Genomic DNA, 21,687 nt, shown 5'->3' with positions numbered 1-21,687 from the left:
TTGGCCCTTCGAGCTAGCACCGCCATTCAATGTGATCATGGCTGATCATCCACAATCAGTACCCCGTTCCTGCCTTCCCCCCATACCCCCCTGACTCCGCTATCCTTAAGAGCTCTGTCTAGCTCTCTCTTGAATGCATTCAGAGAATTGGCCTCCACTGCCTTCTGAGGCAGAGAATTCCACAGATTTACAACACTCCGAGTGAAAATGTTTTTCCTCATCTCCGTTCTAAATGGCCTACCCCTTATTCTTAAACTGTGGCCCCTTGTTCTGGACTCCCCCAACATCGGGAACATGTTTCCTGCCTCTGACGTGTCCAACCCCTTAATAATCTTATACGTTTCGATAAGATCCCCTCTCATCCTTCTAAATTCCAGTGTATACGAACCTAGTCGCTCCAGTCTTTCAACATATGACAGTCCCGCCATTCCGGGAATTAACCTAGTAAACCTACGCTGCACGCCCTCAATAGCAAGAATATCCTTCCTCAAATTTGGAGACCAAAACTCCACACAGTACTCCAGGTGCGGTCTCACTAGGGCCCTGTACAACTGCAGAAGGACCTCTTTGTTCCTATACTCAACTCCTCTTGTTATGAAGGCCAACATTCCATTGGCTTTCTTATACGTTTCGATGAGATCCCCTCAAGATAGATTCTTGATCAGTGCGGGTGTCAGGGGTTATGGGGAGAAGGCAGGAGAATCGGGTTAGGAGGGAGCCACAGATCAGCCGTGATTGAATGGCGGAGTAGACTCGATGGGGCGAATGGCCTAACTCTGCTCCTATCACTTGTGATCTTACTCTAGATCTCCTCCCGCATCCCAAAGACGTGCAGGTTTGTAAGTTGATTGGCCCTGTGTAAATCTTACCTGGTGTACAGGGAGTGGGTGAGAAAATGGGATATGATAGAATTAGTGTGAACGGGTGATCAGCGTGGACAGTGGGCCGAAGGGCCTGTTTCCGTGCCGTATCGCTAAACTAAACTAAACTTTAACACCGTGAAGCCCGCGGTCTCTGGTGAGAAGATGCCGAATCGGGAGCTCCATGCCACGGAGAGAGTTTCAACCGCCCGACGCGGGAGTTTCGATCGCCCCGACGCGAGGGCCTCGGACAGTCGGCAGCGGCGACTGTGGGCGGTTCAACAGCCCCAACCGCGGGTGAACAAAGAGGAAGTTGATCGAACTTTATTGCCTTCCATCACAGTGAGGAATGTGGAATCCGCTGTGGTGCATGTTTATGTGAAATTGTATTTTATGTGGCTGTGTGTCTTGTTGCTTTTTACTTAGTGTGGCTGTCTGGTCACTCAAATTTCACTTTACCTTAATTGGCACACGTGACAATAAAATTGATTTTGAAATCGTGAACAAGACTAAACTAAACTTTGTGCGCTGCTGACGATTCGAGCATCTGCAGGTCCTTGTGTCTGCAGTGAAGTCGATCTTGTGAAGCCCGTCTGCCTCTTCAGGTGGTCGTTAACGAACTCATGTTAGTCCTGAGGTACCTTCGCGTACTTGAAAACACTGCCATATTTACTCAAGTACCAAAGTAGACCACAGTTTGCAAAAAGCAATATAAATGCAAATAGTTTTCATCCTTACAATTCATTTTATGATTATTCTCTGTCCGACCTGTACCTTTCAGTCAATCAGTCAATGGTCTGATCTGTCTTTTTGCAAAGCTTTCATAAATTTGTTCTATATACCTTTACGTATCTCTCATTTCCCTTTCCCCTGACTCTCAGCCTGATGAACGGTCTCGCCCCGAAACAGCATCTATTCCTCTTCTCCAGAGATGCTGCCTGTCCCGCTGAGTTACTCCAGCTTTTTGTGTCTACCTTCGGTTTAAACCAGCACCTGCAGTTCCTCCCTACAGTCATCAATCAAAACTGTTTGGTACAAGACAGTTTATCTGATGACTACACAGACAAATATGGGAAGATTAACTGTGCTCCCATCCATCACTAACACCAGCCTAGAGATGGCACCAGAGTCTCATTTGCACAATTCACGCAGAACTCGGGGTTGCCAACTATCTCACTCCCAAATAAGGGGCATAAGGTGATGTCACCGCCCCGCGCCCCACGTGACCTCACGCAGCCAGCGGCCTCGTGCTCCTGCATCACCAATGGTGGCCGCCCGGGCCGGGAGGCGGGTTGCTATGCAATCTCCGTTAGGCAGTGCCCGGGCCTCTGGGCCTACACTGTCCGGACCTACAGCGGCCCCCGGGCTACAGTGTCCAGGCCTACACTGTCCAGACCTACAGCGGCCCCTGGGCCTACAGTGTCCAGGCATACAATGTCCGGGCCTACAGTGTCCGGGCCTACAGTGTCCAGGCCTACAGTGTCCGGGCCTACAGTGTCCGGGCCTACAGTGTCCAGGCCTACAGTGTCCAGGCCTACAGTGTCCGGGCCTACAGTGTCCGGGCCTACAGTGTCCGGGCCTACAGTGTCCGGGCCTACAGTGTCCGGGCCTACAGTGTCCGGGCCTACAGTGTCCGGGCCTACAGTGTCCGGGCCTACAGTGTCCGGGCCTACAGTGTCCGGGCCTACAGTGTCCAGGCCTACAGCACTCCCCGGGTCTAATACAGGATAAGGGCGGTCCCGTACGGGACAAACTAATTTAGCCCAAAATACGGGATGTCCCGGCTAATATGGGACAGTTGGCAACCCTACACAGAACAAAGGACAGTATAGCACAGGAACAGGCCCTTCAGCCCACAATGTTAGTGCCGAACATGATGCCAAGTTCTTCAGTCCGAAGAAGGGTCTCGACCCGAAACATCACCCATTCCGTCTCTCCCGAGATGCTGCCTGACCCGCTGAGTTACTCCAGCATTTTGTGTCTTCCTTCGATTTAAACCAGCATCTGCAGTTTTTTCTTTTCCAAGTTAAACCGATCTCCTCTGCCTGCACGTGATTCCTATCCCTCCATACCCCTTCATATCCATGTGCCTGTCAGAAAGCCTCTTAAACACCACTATCGTATCTGCTTCCACCACCACCCCTGGCAGAGCGTTCCAGGCCCCCACCACCCTCTGTGTAAGATATTTGCCCCCCACATCTCCATTAAACTTGCCCCCTCTCACTTTATAGCTACGCCGTCTAGTGTTGAATATTGCCATCCTGGGAAAAGGTTCTGAAAGGTTCTGACTGTCTACCTGATCGATACCTCTCATAATATTATATACATTAAACCCTCGTTATAATGGACTGAGGGGGGAGGGGGGTAATAGGTCCAATATTGCCGGTTGTTCGCTATAACTAAGGGATAATCATTGTATACGTAGTGGAAACAAACTCCTGCAGATGCTGGTTAATACACAAAAGGTTTCAGAGTGCTGGAGTAACTCAGCGGGTCAATAGACAATAGACAATAGACAATAGGTGTAGGAGTAGGCCATTCAGCCCTTCAAGCCAGCACCGCCATTCAATGTGATCATGGCTGATCACTCTCAATCAGTACCCCGTTCCTGCCTTCTCCCCATACCCCCTCACTCCGTTATCCTTAAGAGCTCTATCCAGCTCTCTCTTGAAAGCATCCAACGAACTGGCCTCCACTGCCTTCGGAGGCAGAGAATTCCACACCTTCACCACTCTGACTGAAAAAGTTCTTCCTCATCTCCGTTCTAAATGGCCTACCCCTTATTCTTAAACTGTGGCCCCTTGTTCTGGACTCCCCCAACATTGGGAACATGTTTCCTGCCTCTAATGTGTCCAATCCCCTAATTATCTTATATGTTTCAATAAGATCCCCCCTCATCCTTCTAAATTCCAGTGTATACAAACCTAATTGCTCCAGCCTTTCAACATACGACAGTCCCGGCATTCCGGGAATCAACCTAGTGAACCTACGCTGCACGCCCTCAATAGCAACAATATCCTTCCTCAAATTTGGAGACCAAAACTGCACACAGTACTCCAGGTGCGGTCTCACCAGGGCCCGGTACAACTGTAGAAGGACCTCTTTGCTCCTATACTCAACTCCTCTTGTTACGAAGGCCAACATTCCATTGGCTTTCTTCACTGCCTGCTGTACCTGCATGCTTCCTTTCATTGACTGATGCACTAGGACACCCAGATCTCGTTGAACTCCCCCTCCTCCTAACTTGACACCATTCAGATAATAATCTGCCTTTCTATTCTTACTTCCAAAGTGAATAACCTCACACTTATCTACATTAAACTGCATCTGCCATGTATCCGCCCACTCACACAACCTGTCCAAGTCACCCTGCAGCCTTATTGCATCTTCCTCACAATTCACACTACCCCCCAGCTTAGTATCATCTGCAAATTTGCTAATGGTACTTTTAATCCCTTCATCTAAGTCATTAATGTCAGGCAGCATCTCTGGAGAACATGGATAGGTGACGTTTCACAGAGTGCTGGAGTAACTCAGTGGGTCAGGCAGCATCTCTGGAGAACATGGATAGGTGACGTTTCACAGAGTGCTGGAGTAACTCAGCGGATCAGGCAGCATCTCTGGAGAACCATCCTCTGAAGAAGGGTCTCGACCCGAAACGTCACCCATTCCTTCTCTCCAGAGATGCTGCCTGACCCGCTGAGTTACTCCAGCATTTTGTGTCTACCTCCCTTCCATTGACTCCATCTACACCTCACGCTGCCTCGGCAAGGCCAGCAGCATAATCAAGGACCAGTCTCACCCCCTCTTCTCCCCTCTCCCATCGGGCAAAAGTTACTGAAGTGTGAAAACGCACACCTCCAGATTCAGGGACAGTTTCTTCCCGGCTTTTATCAGGCAACTGGACCATCCTACCACAACCAGAGAGCAGTGCTGAACTACTATCTACCTCATTGGTGACCCTCGGAGTATCTTTGATCAGACTTTACTGGACTTTATCTTGCACTAAATGTTACTTCCTTTATCCTGTATCTGTACACTGTGGACGGCTCGATCGTAACCATGTACAGTCTTTTCGCTGACTAGATAGCACGCAACAAAATATAGGACTATATAGCAGACCGAGGATGAGGGGGGATCTTACAGAGGTGTATAAAATTATGAGAGGAATAGATCGGGTAGACGCACAGAGTCTCTTGCCCAGCGTAGGGGAATCGAGGACCAGAGAACATAGGTTTTAGGTGAAGAGGGGAAAAAATTAATAGGAACCTGAGGGGTAACGTTATTATGCAAAGTGTGGTTAGTATATGGAACGAGCTGCCGGAGGAGGTAGTTGAGGCAGGGACTATCAGAAAGCCATAAGGTCACTGGAGCGACTAGGCTTGTATACACTGGAATTTAGAAGGATGAGAGGAGATCTTATCGAAACGTATAAGATTATTAAGGGGTTAGACACGTTAGAGGCAGGAAACATGTTCCCAATGTTGGGGGAGTCCAGAACCAGGGGCCACAGTTTACGAATAAGGGGTAGGCCATTTAGAACTGAGATGAGGAAAACCTTTTTCAGTCAGAGAGTTGTGAATCTGTGGAATTCTCTGCCTCAGAAGGCAGTGGAGGCCAATTCTCTGAATGCATTCAAGAGAGAGCTAGATAGAGCTCTTAAGGATAGCGGAGTCAGGGGGTATGGGGAGAAGGCAGGAACGGGGTACTGATTGTGGATGATCAGCCATGATCACATTGAATGGCGGTGCTGGCTTGAAGGGCCGAATGGCCTCCTCCTATACCTATTGTCTATTGTCTCACGTGACAGTCCCGTGTACACTAGTGCCACTTGCCTGCGCTTGAAGGGATGAAATCTGCATGAGTCTATGATTCTGAAGGTTCTTACCTGCAATGCCATCGTTTGGTCTGGTGAGAGGTGGTGCCAGTCCATCACTGCTGTGCCCACCACTGCCCCGGATGCCAGGGTCCATCTCAGGCAGCGGGGTATCGCTGGTTTGCCCTGGTTCCACCGACGCTTGGGTCTCAACCCCATCACGGTAGGGGCCGGGAAGGCCAAAGTGCCAGGCCGCCCCGCGATCCTCCGCATCCGCCGTCGGGCCCGGTGCCGGCGACCGGGAGACCGCGTCCGAGGCCGGGGGCGAGCCGGGCGGCGAGAGGGAGCAGAGCGAGGACCTGGGGCTCGAGGAGGTGACGGACCTGGAGGGCACCGCGGGCGCGGTCTCTCCGGCGCGCGGTCCCCGCGCCCCCTCGACCTCGTGGATGGTGGTGATGGCGGAGGGGTGGGAGGCTGCCCTGTCCTGCAGCATGAAGTCCAGCCTGTACCGGGTGTCCAGGTCCACCGCCGGCTGGTCCCAGGGGCCGCCGTACAGCTCGGCTGAGCTCAGCGAGTTGAGGGAGCCGCAGCTGGACGTGTTGAGCGAGCCGCGGCTGGAGGCGAGGGATCCCAGACTACTGCCAGAAGACAAGCTCAACGCACTCGCAGAAAGGCTGGCGGGGGAGAGAAGACAGAGTCAAAGGCTGAGAGGAGATTTCACCTTCGTGCTGCAAGTGAAACGAGCACAATCAACCTCTTTACCCCCCTCACCTTTTTCACTCATTGTAAATCTGTGGAATTCTCTGCCTCAGAAGGCAGTGGAGGCCAATTCTCTGAATGCATTCAAGAGAGAGCTAGATAGAGCTCTTAAGGATTGCGGAGTCAGGGGGTATGGGGAGAAGGCAGGAACGGGGTACTGATTGAGAATGATCAGCCATGATCACATTGAATGGCGGTGCTGGCTCGAAGGGCCGAATGGCCTACTCCTGCACAAATTGTCTATTGTCTATTGTCACTTTAAACCTATGTCCTCTGTTTCATGATTCCCCAACTCTGGGTTAAAGACTCAACTAGGCTACTCCCCTTATGATTTTATAGATCTCTATCTATTCAAATCTATTTTTATAAAGCATCTCATAGGTTCACGTTCATGTCCATGTGATAGGAGCAGAATTAGGCCATTCGGCCCATCAAGTCTACTCCGACATTCAATCGTGGCTGGTCTATCTCTCCCTCCCAACCCCATTCTCCTGCCTTCTCCCCATAACCCCTGACACCCGCACTAATCAAGAATCTGTCTATCTCTGCCTTAAAAATATCCACTGACTCAGCCTCCACAGCCATTTGTGGCCACAAATTCCGCAGATTCACCACCCTTTGTCTAAAGAAATTCCTCCTCACCTCGTTCCTAAAGGAACGGCCTTTAATTCTGTGGCTGGGCCCTCTGGTCGCAGGCTCTCCCACTAGTGGAAACATCCTCTCCACATCCACTCTATCCGGGCCTTCGTAAAGTCTTTCGTAACGCAAAACGGTGACCATGGCAACACAGAATATGGGGCAGCACGGTGGCGCAGCGGTAGAATAGCTGCATCACGGTGCCAGAGACCCGGGTTTGATCTCATGAGTGTGGGAGGAAACCGGAGCGCCCGGAGAAAACACACGCGGGTCACGGGGCGAACGTACAAACTCTACACAGACAGCACCCGTAGTCGGGATCGAACCCGGGTCTCTGGCGCTGTGTGGCAGCAATGTATTCCCAGGTGGCACAATGGGGCAGTGGTAGAGTTGCGGCCTTATAACGTCTAAGACCCGGTTCGATCCTGACTACGGGCGCTGTCTGTATGGAGTTTGCACGTTCTTCCACACTCTAAATATGTGCAGGTTGGTAGGTTACTTGGATTTGGTAAAAATTGTAAATTGACCCTAATGCGTGTGGGATAGTGCTAGTGTACGGGGTGATCGCTGGTCGGTGCGGACTGAGAGGGCCGAAGGACTTGTTTCTGCGCTGTGCCTCTGAATTTTAAAGGCTGAATGTTTCACAGATATTCTGAAAGGTAGGAGTAATTAAATTATTAGAATCATAATGAGAAAATAATTAGACAGGTACACGGATAGGACAGGTTTAGAGGGATAAGGGCCAAATGCAGGCAGGTGGGACCAGTGTAGATGGGACATGTTGGTCGGTGTGGGCAAGTTGGGCAGAAGATAGGGTTGCTAACTGTCCCGTATTAGCTGGAACATCCTGTATATTGGGCTAAATTGGTTTGTTCTATACGGGCTGCCCTTGTCCCGTATTAGGCCCGGGGGCGCTGTAGGCCCGGACACTGTAGGCCCAGACACTTTAGGCCCGGACACTGTAGGCTCGGACACTGTAGGTCCAGACACTGTAGGTCCAGACACTGTAGGCCCAGACACTGTATGCCCGGGTGCCGCTGTAGGCCCGGACAATGTAGGCCCGGACGGTGTAGGCCCGGAGGCCCGGGCGTCGCCTAGCCGAGGTTGCGTAGCAACCCGCCTCCCGGCCCAGGCGGCCGCCATTGGTGGAGCGGGGGCACGTGGCGGCTGGCTGGGTGAGGTCACGTGGGGCACGGGGCGTTGACGTCACCTTTTGTCCCCTATTTGGGAGTGAGAAAGTTGGCAACCCTAGTTGAAGGGCCTGTTTCCACGCTGTGTGATCCTATGACTAATTGTTTGAGGTTCCTTGGACACTGCGTGGGCACGTACCTCTTGAGCTGTGTGTGCAAGAACAAGGTGAGTTGGGTGGCGTCCTCCAGCTGCTGCACCAGACCCTTTCTCTTCTCTTGTAACTTTAGCCTGGAAATTAAAGCATTATAAGTGCATTCGTTCGTAATGTTACGGGAGCAGAATCATTCAGCCCACCCGACATTCAATCGCAGCTGATTGATCTCTACCTCCTAACCCCATTCTCCTGCCTCCCCCCATAACCCCTGACACCCGCACTAATCAAGAATCTATCTATCCCTGCCTTAAAAATATCCACTGACTTGGCCTCCACAGCCTTCTATGGCCAACAGATTCACCACCCTCTGACTAAAGAAATTCCTCCTCATCTCCTTCCTAAAGGAACGCCTTTTAATTCCGAGGCTGTGCCCTCTGGTCCAAGACTCTCCCACCAGTGGAAACATCCTCTCCACATTGAGTAGATTAGTGGATTCCAGATTAGGGGAGTCCAGAACGAGGGGTCACCGTTTAAGAATAAGGGGTAGGCCATTTAGAACGGAGATGAGGAAAAACTTTTTCAGTCAGAGAGTTGTGAATCTGTGGAATTCTCTGCCTCAGAAGGCAGTGGAGGCCAATTCTCCGAATGCATTCAAGAGAGAGCTAGATAGAGCTCTTAAAGAGTCAGGGAGTATGGGGAGAAGGCAGGAATGGGGTACTGATTGAGAATGATCAAGCATGATCACATTGAATGGCGGTGCTGGCTCGAAGGGCTGAATGGCCTCCTCCTGCACCTATTGTCTATTGTCTATTGTAAAGTGGGTTTGACTTATCTACAAAACCCAGCAAAGGAAAGCACAGAGCAGCAGGTTAAAATCACAGTCATGGAGAAAAAAAGTCAGCTGACTGACTTTAGCCTGCATTTGACCCACGTCCGTCTACATCTTTCTAATCCAAGTTTAGTTTTAGTCTAGTTTAGTTTAGTTTAGAGATACAGCACGGAAACAGGCCCACCGGGTCCGCGCCGACCAGCGATCCCCGCACACCAACACTATCCTATACGCACTAGAGGACAATGTTTACATTTACCAAGCCAATTAACCTACAAACCTGCACGTCTTTGGAGTGTGGGAGGAAACCGAAGATCTCGGAGAAAACCCGCGCAGGTAACGGGGAGAACGCACAAACTCCGTACAGACAGCGCCCGTAGTCAGGATGGAACCCGGGACTCCGGCGCTGCATTCACTGTAAGGCGGCAACTCTGGGCTCCCCCAATATTGGGAAAAAAAATCCTGCATCGAGCTTGTCCAGTCCTTTTATAATTTTATACGTTTCTATAAGATCCCCTCTCATCCTTCTAAACTCCAGTGAATACAAGCCCAGTCTTTCCAATTTTTTCTCATATGGCAGTCCCGCCATCCCGGGGATTAACCTCATGAACCTTCGCTGCACTGCCTCAATAGCAAGGATGTCCCTCAAATCCTCTATGGTTCTACAGCTATGACTATGATTCTACGGCTCTACCTATGGTTCTACTATGGTTGCCAACAGTCCCGTATTAGTCGGGACGTCCCGTATATTGAGCTAAATTGCTTTGTCCCGTACGGGACCGCCCTTGCCCCGTATTAGAATCGGGGGGCGCTGTAGGTCCAAACGCTGTAGGACCGGACCCTGTAGGCCTCAGACACTGTCGGCCCGGACACTGTAGGCCCGGACACTGTAGTCCTGGACACTGTAGGCTCGGACACTGTAGGCTCGGACAATGTAGGCCCGGATGCTGTAGGCCTGGACACTGTAGGCCTGGACACTGTAGGCTCGGACACTGTAGGCCGGGACGCTGTAGGCCCGGACACTGTAGGCCCGGACACTGTAGGCCCGGACACTGTAGGCTCGGACCCGGACACTGTAGACCCGGATATTGCAGGCCCATACACTGTAGGCCCAGATACTCTAGGACCGGACACTCTAGGCCCAGGGTCCGCTGTAGGCTCGGACAATGTAGGCCCGGGGGCCCAGGCGCCGCCTAACGGAGGTTGCGTAGCAACCCACCTACTGGCCCGGGCGGCCGCCATTAGTGGAGCGGGAGCACGTGGCCGCCGACTGGGCGAGGTCACGTGGGGCGCGGGGCGGTGACGTCACCTTTTGTCCCTTATTTGGGAGTGAGGAAGTTGGCAACCCGAGATTCTACCGCTGTGTGACTCTGTGTCTCAGGGTCAGCCTGTTGCCTTGGCTGGCCTGTGTGATGGGCCACTGACCTCTGGGCCAGTGCGTCGGCGCCTGTGCAGGGAGCGGTGTGAAGTTCCCCCTCCAGCCGCGTCCTGTGCGCCTCCAGCCGCTCGGACTCGTGGTGCGAGCAGCCGCGGAGCGTCATGAACTGCAGCTCCTTCAGCAGCTCCTCCTTTTCGTTCATCAACATCATCTTGTCTTGCTCCACGTCCAGCAGCCCGGGCCATGCCTCCCCGTCCAGCCTCGACAGCTCCATCTTGACATTCGCTATTCTGTACGACACAGGAAAAAGAAAACATCCCTTGGTTATAATTCCATGCTTTTGCATTAAAGAAACACAGATACTACAGCACGGTGGCGCAGCGGTAGAGTTGCTGCCTCACAGCGCTGGAGACCCGGGTTCCATCCTGACTAAGGGTGCTGTCTGTACGGAGTTTGTACATTCTCCCCGTGACCGTGTGGGTTTTCTCCGAGATTTAATTTAGTTTAGTTTAGAGATACAGTGAGGAAATAGGCCCTTCGGCCCACCGGGTCCGCGCCGACCAGCAATCCCCGCACACTAACACTATCCTACACCCACTAGGGACAATTTTTACATTTGCCCAGCCAATTAACCTGCAAACCTGTACGTCTTTGGAGTGTGGGAGGAAACCGAAGATCTTGGAGAAAACCCACGCAGGTCACGGGGAGAACGTACAAACTCCGTACAGACAGCGCCCGTAGTCGGGATGGAACCCGGGTCTCCGGCGCTGCAAGCGCTGTAAGGCAGCAACTCTACCGCTGCGCCATTGTGCTCTAACAACATATGAACGTGAATTTATGAAATGGCATGCAGCCAGCAATGTGTTTACGCCATTCATAATCACCTTCTCTTTGCTTCTTCGTATTGAAGACTCAGTCTGACGCTCTCTGCCAAGTTGGCCTGGCTTCTTGGGCCAAACTAGAAAAAAAGAAATGATTTCACATAAAGTCAGGCAATGCGTTCACATAATAAAGTCACAAAGTGTTGGAGTAACTCAGCGGGTCAGGCTGCATCTCTGGAGAACATGGTTAGGTGACGTTTCACAGAGTGCTGGAGTAACTCAGCGGGTCAGGCTGCATCTCTGGAGAACATGGTTAGGTGACGTTTCACAGAGTGCTTGAGTAACTCAGCGGGTCAGGCAGCATCTCTGGGGAACATGGATAGGTGACGTTTCACAGAGTGCTGGAGTAACTCAGAGGGTAAGGCAGCATCTCAGGAGAGAAAGAATGGGTGACGTTTCAGGTCGAGACCCTTCTTCAGACAAAGGCAGGCAGGTGGGACTGGTGTAGATGGGGTATGTTGGTTGGTGTGGACAAGTTGGGCCGAAGGGCCTGTTTCCACGCTGAGTGACTCTATGAACATGGGCCGGTGACATGTTGGGTCGAAACCCTTCTTCAATGTAGGGGAAGATGGAAAAGATCAGGTCGGAAGAAGGGTCTCAACCCGAAAAGTCACCTATCCATGTTCTCCAGAGATGCTGCCTATTCAAACAGATAAAAGTCTTAAGGGATTAGACAGGCTAGTTGCAGGAAACATGTTCCCGATGTTGGGGGAGTCCAGAACCAGGGGGTGACAGTTTAAGAATAAGGGGTAGGCCATTTAGGACTGAGATGAGGAAAATCTTTTTCACCCAGAGCGTTGTGAATCTGTGGAATTCTCTGCCACAGAAGGCAGTGGAGGCCAATTCACTGGAGTTTTCAAGAGAAAGTTAGATTTAACTCTTAAGTTCTAACGGAATCAAGGGATATGGGGAGAAAGCAGGAACGGGGTACTGATTCTGGATGATCAGCCATGATCAAATTGAATGGCGGTGCTGGCTCGAAGGGCTGAATGGCCTCCTCCTGCATCTATTTTCTAAGTTTCTATGTTTCTGTGACTGAGATGAGGAAAAACTTTTTCAGTCAGAGTGTTGTGAATCTGTGGAATTCTCTGCCTCAGAAGGCAGTGGAGGCCAATTCTCTGAATGCATTCAAGAGAGAGCAGGACAGAGCTCTTAAGGATAGCGGAGTCAGGGGGTATGGGGAGAAGGCAGGAACGGGGTACTGATTGAGAATGATCAGCCATGATCACATTGAATGGCGGTGCTGGCTCGAAGGGCCGAATAGCCTACTCCTGCACCTATAGACAATAGACAATAGGTGCAGGAGGTGCTATTGTCTATTGTTTATTGTCTATTGAGATGTTGGCTGGCCCGCTGAGTTACTCCAGCATTTTGTGTCTGCCATGATAAGGGAATAACGTTTAGTGCAAGGTAAAGCCAGCAAAGTCCGATCAAGGATAGTCCAAAGGTCACAAAAGACAAAAGACAATAGACAATAGACAATCGACAATAGACATTGTTTTTGTTTGAAGCCGCAGACAGATAGACATAGACATAGAAAATAGGTGCAGGAGGAGGCCATTTGGCCCTTCGAGCCAGCACCGCCATTCATTGTGATCATGGCTGATCATTCTCAATCAGTACCCCGTTCCTGCCTTCTCCCCATACCCCCTGACTCCGCTATCCTTAAGAGATCTATCTAGCTCTCTCTCTTGAATGCATTCAGAGAATTGACCTCCACTGCCTTCTGAGGCAGAGAATTCCACAGATTCACAACTGTCTGACTGAAGGTTCCTTCTCACCTCAGTTTTAAATGGCCTACCCCTTCATTCTTAGACTCTAGCCCCTGGTTCTAGACACGTTGTCCCTCTTTCTCTTTCCCTCCCTCCCCCTTTCTTCCGCCATTCATTGTGATCATGGCTGATCATTCTCAATCAGTAACCCGTGCCTGCCTTCTCCCCATACCCTTTGATTCCACTAGCCCCTAGAGCTCTATCTAACTCTCTTTTAAATCCATCCAGTGAATTGGCCTCCACTGCCCTCTGTGGCAGAGAATTCCACAAATTCACAACTCCCTGGGTGAAAAAGTTTTTTCTCACCTCAGTTTTAAATGGCCTCTCCTTTATTCTTAGACTGTGTGGCCCCTGGTTCTGGACTCCCCCAACATTGGGAACATTTTTCCTGTGCCTAGCTTGTCCAGTCCTTTTATAATTTTATACGTTTCAATAAGATCCTCTCTCATCATTCTAAACTCCAGTGAATACAAGCCAAGTCTTTCCAATCTTTCCTCATATGACAGTCCCGCCATCCCGGGGATTATTCTCGTGAACCTAGGCATGAAACGATGGTAAACAGTACACCAACTGTTTGGGCTATCAAGGGGATGTTCAGCTCAATTAGCATTCCTTGGCACCATATACGGCTCAATTCCATCCCGTGAGCAGCTTATTTGTAGCTTGACCAGTGTGTGACTTGGATTTATTACTATCTGCTTAACATGCCTTCAGCAGACATTATAGGGGCAGTTCACGACCTACACTTGCAGGTACAGCACGCAGTGAAGAAAGCTAACGGCATGTTGGCCTTCATAACGAGAGGATTTGAGTAGAGGAATAAAGAGGTCCTTTTGCAGTTGTACAGGGTTCTGGTGAAACCACATCTGGAGTATTGTGTGCAGTTTTGGTCTCCTAATTTGAGGGTGGACGTCCTTGCTATTGAGGCAGTGCAGCATAGGTTCACCAGGTTAATCCCTGGGATGGCGGGACTGTCATACGAGGAAAGATTGGAAAGACTGGGCTTGTATTCACTGGAGTTTAGAAGGATGAGAGGGGATCTTATAGAAACATAAAATTATAAAAAGACTGGACAAGCTAGATGCACGAAAAATTCTCCCAATGTTGGGGGAGTCCAGAACCAGGGGCCGCACAGTCTAAGAATAAAGGGGAGGCCATTTAAAACTGAGGTGAGAAGGAACTTTTTCACCCAGAGTTGTAAATTTGTGGAATTCTCTACCACAGAGGGCAGTGGAGGCCAAATTACTGGATGGATTTAAGAGAGAGTTAGATAGAGCTCTAGGGGCTAGTGGAATCAAGGGATATAGGGAGAAGGCAGGCACGGGTTAATGATTGTTGACGATGAACCATGATCACAATGAATGGCGGTGCTTGCTCGAAGGGCCGAATGGCCTCCTCCTGCACCTATTTTCTATGTTTCTATGTTTCTATGTTACTCAACAACCAAAAATCTGTAGTCTCTTTTTGCTCTGGTTTATTTCACTCACATGTTTAAACTACAGTATTGTATCCGTAATGTTTTAATCTTTTATGCTTTATTCTTAATTGTTCACTGTATGTTCGTGTTGTTACTTGCGAGCGGAGCACCAAGGCACATTCCTTGTATGTGCACATACTTGGCCAATAAACTTATTCATTCATTCATTCATTCATTCATTGAAAGAATTTAAACGCTCACGTCTCCGATGATATCGGTCTGTGAGCCGGCATCGAGGCAGTGCTTGGGGTTGGTGCGATGGAAACTGCCCGGATCGGACTGCAGGTCAGACTCTGAGCTTCCCACCTGCTGGCTGGACTGGAATCCACTCCGCAGTTTAGCGAGACTCTGGCAGGAAGCAATCAGAGAAAGTGAAATAAAATTCACGCATCCTAATCAATTAAACAACCTTTCAACAGTTCGGTTTAGTCCAGTTTATTGTCACGTGTTCAGTGAAAAGCTTTTGTTGCGTGCCAGCCAGTCAGCGGAAAGACAATACATGATTACAATCGAGCCATCCACAGCGTACAGACACATGAGAAGGGAATAACGTTTAGAAGCATAGACAATAGGTGCAGGAGGAGGCTGTTTGGCCCTTCGAGCCAGCACTGCTATTCATTGTGATCATGGCTGATCATCCACAATCAGTAACCCGTGCCTGACTTATCCCCATATCCCTTGATTCCATTAGCCCCTAGAGCTCTATCTAATTCTCGTTTAAATTCATCCAGTGAATTGGCCTCCACTGCCCTCTGTGGAGTACAAGGTAAAGCCAGTAAAGTCCGATCAAGGAGAGTCCGAGGGTCACCAATGAGGTGGATGGTAGTTCAGCAGTGCTCTCTGGTTGTGGTGGTGTAAGAAAATAACTGCAGATGCTGGTACAAATCGAAGGTATTTATTTCACCACATGTTGGAGTAACTCAGCAGGTCAGGCAGCATCTCAGGAGAGAAGGAATGGGTGACGTTTCGGGTCGAGACCCTTCTTCACACTAATGTCAGGGGGGCGGGACAAAGGAAGGATATAGGTGGAGACAGAAAGACAGAGGGAGAACTGGGAAGGGGGAGGGGAAGAGAGGGACAGAGGAGCTATCTAAAGTTAGAGAAGTCAATGTTCATACCGCTGGGCTGCAAGCTGCCCAAGCAAAATATGAGGTGCTGTTCCTCCAATTTCCGGTGGGCCTCACTATGGCACTGGAGGAGGCCCATGACAGAAAGGTCAGACTGGGAGTGGGAGGGGGAGTTGAAGTGCTGAGCCACCGGGAGACCAGGTTGGTTAAGGCGGACTGGATGGTTCAGTTGCCTGATAACAGCTGGGAACAAGAATCAAACGTTTGAAAAAGTTTAGTTGGTTGTCATGTTTGCCGAGGTACAGTGGAAAGCTCTTGTCATCTGCTATCTGGTCAGCAGAAAGACAATGTGTAATTAGTTTAGTTTAGCTTAGAGTTAAAGCACGGAAGCAGGCCCTTCGGCCCACCGAGCCCGTGCCGACCAGCGATCACCCCGTACATTAGCACTATCTTACACACATTTGGGTCAATTTACAATTTTACTAAAGCCAATTAACCTACAAACCTGGAAATTCAATCTAGACATAAATTATTAGTTTAGAGATACAGCGCAGAAACAGGCCCTTTCGGCCCACCGGGTCCGCGCCGCCCAGCGATCCCCGCACACTAACACTATCCTACACCCACCAGGGACAATTTTTTTTTACATTTACCAAGCCAATTAACCTACAAACCTGTAGGTCTTTGGAGTGTGGGAGGAAACCGAAGATCTCAGAGAAAACCCACGCAGGTCACGGGGAGAACGTACAAACTCCGTACAGACAGCACCCATGGTCGGGATCGAACCCGGGCCTCCAGCGCTGCATTCGCTGTAAGGCAGCAACTCTACCGCTGCGCCACCGTGCCACCCAATTATCGGAGCCATTCGGCCCATTGAGTCTATTCTACCATTCAATCATGGCTGATCTACTGTATCTCTCCCTCTCAACCCCATTCTCCTGCCTTCTCCCCATGACAAAGAAACATAGAAAAAAAATAGGTGCAGGAGGAGGCCATTCGGCCCTTCGAGCCAGCACCGCCATTCAATATGATCATGGCTGATCATTCATAATCAGTACCCTGTTCCTGGTTTTTCCCCATATCCCCTGATCCCTTTAGCCCCGAGAGCTACTGTAAATCTGACTCTCTCTTGAAAGGAAGACCGCTGACACCCATACTAATCAAGAACCTATCAAGCAGCATCTCAGGAGAGAAGGAATGGGTGACGTTTCATCAGTATGAAGAAGGGTCTCGACCCGAAACATCACCCATTCCTTCACTTCTGAGATGCTGCCTGACACGCTGCGTTACTCCAGTATTTTGTGATACCTTCGATTTGTACCAGCATTTCATCATATCATCATATCATATATATACAGCCGGAAACAGGCCTTTTCGGCCCTCCAAGTCCGTGCCGCCCAGTGATCCCCGCACATTAACACTATCCTACACCCACTAGGGACAATTTTTACATTTACCCAGCCAATTAACCTACATACCTGTACGTCTTTGGAGTGTGGGAGGAAACCGAAGATCTCGGAGAAAACCCACGCAGGTCACGGGGAGAACGTACAAACTCCTTACAGTGCAGCACCCGTAGTCAGGATCGAACCTGAGTCTCCGGCGCTGCATTCGCTGTAAAGCAGCAACTCTACCGCTGCGCTACCGTACCGTACCATTTGTACCAGCAGTTATTTTCCTAAGAACCTCTCAATCTCCACTTTAAGAATATCCATTGACTTGGCCTCCACAGCCATTTGTGGCAATGAATTCCACAGATTCACCACCCTCTGACTAAAGAAATTCTTCCTCATCTCCTTCCTAAAGGTATGTCCTTTTATTCTGAGGCTCTCACTTCTGGCACAAGTCTCTCCCACTTATATCTTAATATTTTAGTTTATTTTTTTAGTTTAGTTTCGAGATACCACATGGAAACAGGCCCTTCGGACCTCTGGGTCCGCGCCGACCAGCGACCCCCACACACTAACACTATCCTACACAAATAGGAACAATTTACATTTACACCAAGCCAATTAACCTACAAACCTGCACGTGTTTGGAGTGTGGGAGGAAACCGAAGATCTCGGAGAAAACCCACGCAGGTCACGGGGAGAACGTACAAACTCCGTACAGATAGCACCCGTAGTCGGGATCGAACCCGGGTCTCCGGCGCTGTGAGGCAGCAACTCAACCGCTGTGCCACCTTGCTATTGAGGGCGTGCAGCGTAGGTTGCTATTGAGGGCGTGCAGCGTAGGTTCACTAGGTTAATTCCCGGAATGGCGGGACTGTCGTATGTTGAAAGGCTGGAGCAATTAGGCTTGTATACACTGGAATTTAGAAGGATGAAGGGGGATCTTATTGAAACATATAAGATAATTAGGGGATTGGACACATTAGAGGCAGGAAACATGTTCCCAATGTTGGGGGAGTCCAGAACAAGGGGCCACAGTTTAAGAATAAGGGGTAGGCCATTTAGAACAGAGATGAGGAAGAACCTTTTCAGTCAGAGAGTGGTGAAGGTGTGGAATTCTCTGCCTCAGAAGGCAGTGGAGGCCAGTTCGTTGGATGCTTTCAAGAGAGAGCTGGATAGAGCTCTTAAGGATAGCAGAGTGAGGGGGTATGGGGAGAAGGCAGGAACGGGGTACTGATTGAGAGTGATCAGCCATGATCGCATTGAATGGCGGTGCTGGCTCGAAGGGCTGAATGGCCTACTCCTGCACCTATTGTCTATTGTCTATTGTTTATTTATATTAGATGTAGTTTGTGCTATGTCAGTGTGTTGAAGTGGACAATACTTTACAATACAAAACAATACAACATTTACTGGGAATTGCACAGATATTGTACATTTCTTTTAACTCAGAAAAAAATACGAGTAACTCAGCGAGTCAGGCAGCATCTCTGGGGAACATGGATAGGTGACGTTTCACAGAGTGCTGGAGTAACTCAGCGGGTCAGGCAGCATCTCTGGGGAACATGGATAGGTGACGTTTCAAAAAGTGCTGGTGTAACTCAGCAGATCAGGCAGTTTCTCTGGAAAACGTGGACAGGTGACGTTTCACAGAGTGCTGGAGTAACTCAGCGGGTCAGGCAGCATCTCTGGAGGACAAAGATAGATGACATTTCGGGTTGGGACCCTTCTTCAGACTAATTTTTAACTCACAGGTCAGTGAATGTGTGTGTACCTGCATCAGATCCTGTTTCTCTTTCTCGCCTGTACTAATGGCTTTCTTGATGGTTTTGAGCTCACTCATGATGGCCTTGGCTTCCTTCAGTTCGTAACCATTGTGCACTCCTGACATCTTCCGATCGATTCTGCAGCGGAAGTAACAAAGAAACTGATTAAAAGGCAGGAAAAGAAAAACGTGGGGTGGGATTAAAAACATAGTCAATTCAAAGAACCAGTCTGAGCCCAGGAACTGATAGACTTGTGTTGCGTTCCTGCTCGTACGTCTCCCTCTCCCCTGACTCCCTGAAGCAGGGTCTCGACCCGAAACGTCACCTATCCATGTTCTCCAGAGATGCTGCCTGACCCGCTGAGTTACTCCAGCATTGTGTGTCTTTCTTCAGTGTGAACCAGCATCTGCAGTTCCATGGACATTCTAACTCCCATAAAAGGAACAAAAGGACGTCACTGCCCGCGCCCCACGTGACCTCACCCAACCAGCGGCCACGTGCTCACACTCCACCAATGGCAGCCGCCCGTGCCTGGAGGCGGGTTGCTATGCAGCCTCCGTCAGGCGAAAGCTCTCGGCCCTGCTCCCTGAACACACTCCATTAGCCTGCAGTGTCCGGGCCTACAGCGGCCCCCAGTTCTACCGTGCCCGGGCCTAGTGTCCGGGCCTACAGCGGCCCCCGGGCCTACAGCGGCCCCGGGCCTACAGCGTCCCCTGGGCCTACAGCGGCCCCCAGGCCTACAGCGTCCGGGCCAACAGCGCCCCCTGGGCCTAATACGGGACAAGTGCTGTCCCATACGGGACAAACCAATTTAGCTCAAAATACGGGATGTCCCGGCTAATACGGCACAGTTGACAACACTAGATAGGCCGCATGTGGAGTAGTGAGTGCAGTTCTGGTCGCCCCATTACAGGAAGGGTGTGGAGGCTTTGGGGAGGGTGCAGAGGAGGTTTACCAGAATGCTGCCTGGATTAGAGGGTTTCAGCTGCACAGAGAGGTTGGGCAGACTGGGATTGTTTTCTCAGGAGGTTGAGGGGAGACATGAAAGAAGAGTATTAAATTATGAGAGGGTAATTCCTAATTCTGAGAGGGTAAAATTAAGAATTATTATAAATAGGGTAAACAGTCAGAACCTTTTTCCGACACTAGAGGGCATATCTAGAAGGTGAGAGGGGGAAAGTTTAAAGGAGTTGTGTGGGGCAGGTTTTTTTACACAGAGGGTGGTGGGGGCCTGGAACGCGCTGCCAGGGGTGGTGGTGGAGGCAGATACGATAGTGGCGTTTAAGAGGCTTTTAGACGGGCATAGGGAAGTTCAGGGAATAGAGGGATATGGATCATGTGCAGGCAGATGAGATCAGTTTAATTTGGTATCATGTTCAGCACAGACACTGCGGGCTGAAAGGCCTGTTTCTGTGCTGGTCTGTCCAATATTATAACCATGTTCTCCACAGATGCTGACAGGCCCGCTGAGTTACTCCAACACTCTGTGAAACGTCACCCATTCCCTCTCTCCAGAGATGCTGCCTGACCCGCTGAGTTACTCCAGCACTCTGTGAAACGTCACCTATCCATGTTCTCCAGAGATGCTGCCTGACCCGCTGAGTTACTCCAGTGTGTTTTTTAATGTAAGCAGATACTCTGACCTAGAAATTCTTTGGCAAGCAGAAAGCAACCTAATATGGAACAAATATTTTTATTAAAGGGCTGCTGGAACAAGGTTCTTCTGTGCACAAGACCCACTAGCTACAGAAAAAGTAGTAACTCAGCGGGTCAGGCAGCATCTCTGGAGAACAGCGGTCCCCGGGCCTACAGTGTCCAGGCCTTCAGTGTCTGGGCCTACAGTGTCAGGGCCTACAGCGTCGGTGCCTAAGGCTTCCCCCGAGCCTAATGCAGGACACTGTAGGCCCGGACACTGTAGGTCCGGACAGTGTAGACCCAGAGGCCCGGGCGCCACCTAATGGAGATTGCGTAGCAACCCGCCTCCCGGCCCGGGCGGCTACCATTGGTGGAGCGGGAGCACGTGGCCGCTGGCTGGGTGAGGTCACGTGGGTCGCGGGGCGGTGACGTCACCTTGTCCCTTATTTGGGAGTAAGAATGTTGGTAACCCTAGTACCTCGGTACATGTGACAATAAACTAAACTGTTTCCTCACTGTATCTCCAAACTAAACTAAAGATTTAGATTTAGAGATACAGCGCAGAAACAGGCCCTTTCGGCCCACCGGGTCCGCGCCGCCCAGCGATCCCCGCACACTAACACTATCCTACACCCGCCAGGGACAATTTTTTTAAACATTTACCAAGCCAATTAACCTACAAACCTGTACGTCTTTGGAGTGTGGGAGGAAACCGAAGATCTCGGAGAAAACCCACGCAGGTCACGGGGAGAACGTACAAACTCCGTACAGACAGCACCCATAGTTGGGATCGAACCCGGGTCTCCGGCGCTGCATTCGCTGTAAGGCAGCAACTCTACCGCTGCGCCACCGTGCCGCCCCTAAACTAACAAACGCGCACGTATTTAGTGTCCGTGAGGCAGCCGCTCTACTGAAGGAAGGAATTGCTTGAGCACTTGGGCTCTGTGTAACTAGCCAAACGTGCTTGCTTGCAATAAATTTCAGTAGAAGTTGTACTGGTGAAAACAAACGCTCACCTGCCAAGCCTTTCACACAGCTTTGCATTGTTCCCTTGTGGTATTTTGTTGACAATAGCCCAAACATATTTTGAATACCGAACAGCGCTGTCAGTGAGCAAACTATTTCTCATGATAGT

General features: G+C 50.3%; 1 protein-coding gene across 1 annotated transcript in view; it reads right to left on the bottom strand.

Moving 5' to 3' along the window:
• LOC144592273 (protein WWC2-like) overlaps nt 1-21,687 on the bottom strand; it is a 92,412-nt gene that overhangs the window by 29,985 nt on the left and 40,740 nt on the right. Inside the window, exons 6-11 of the mRNA XM_078396802.1 lie at nt 18,926-19,055; nt 14,895-15,041; nt 11,448-11,521; nt 10,611-10,853; nt 8,401-8,490; nt 5,749-6,350 (exon numbers count right to left, since the gene is read on the bottom strand). Of these exons, the coding sequence (XP_078252928.1) occupies nt 5,749-6,350; nt 8,401-8,490; nt 10,611-10,853; nt 11,448-11,521; nt 14,895-15,041; nt 18,926-19,055 (1,286 nt within the window). The remainder of the gene's footprint in view (nt 1-5,748; nt 6,351-8,400; nt 8,491-10,610; nt 10,854-11,447; nt 11,522-14,894; nt 15,042-18,925; nt 19,056-21,687) is intronic.

The sequence above is a fragment of the Rhinoraja longicauda genome, chromosome 3, assembly GCF_053455715.1.
Source record: "Rhinoraja longicauda isolate Sanriku21f chromosome 3, sRhiLon1.1, whole genome shotgun sequence".
Lineage (NCBI taxonomy): Eukaryota > Metazoa > Chordata > Chondrichthyes > Rajiformes > Arhynchobatidae > Rhinoraja > Rhinoraja longicauda.
This window is presented reverse-complemented; position numbering and strand designations above follow the sequence as displayed.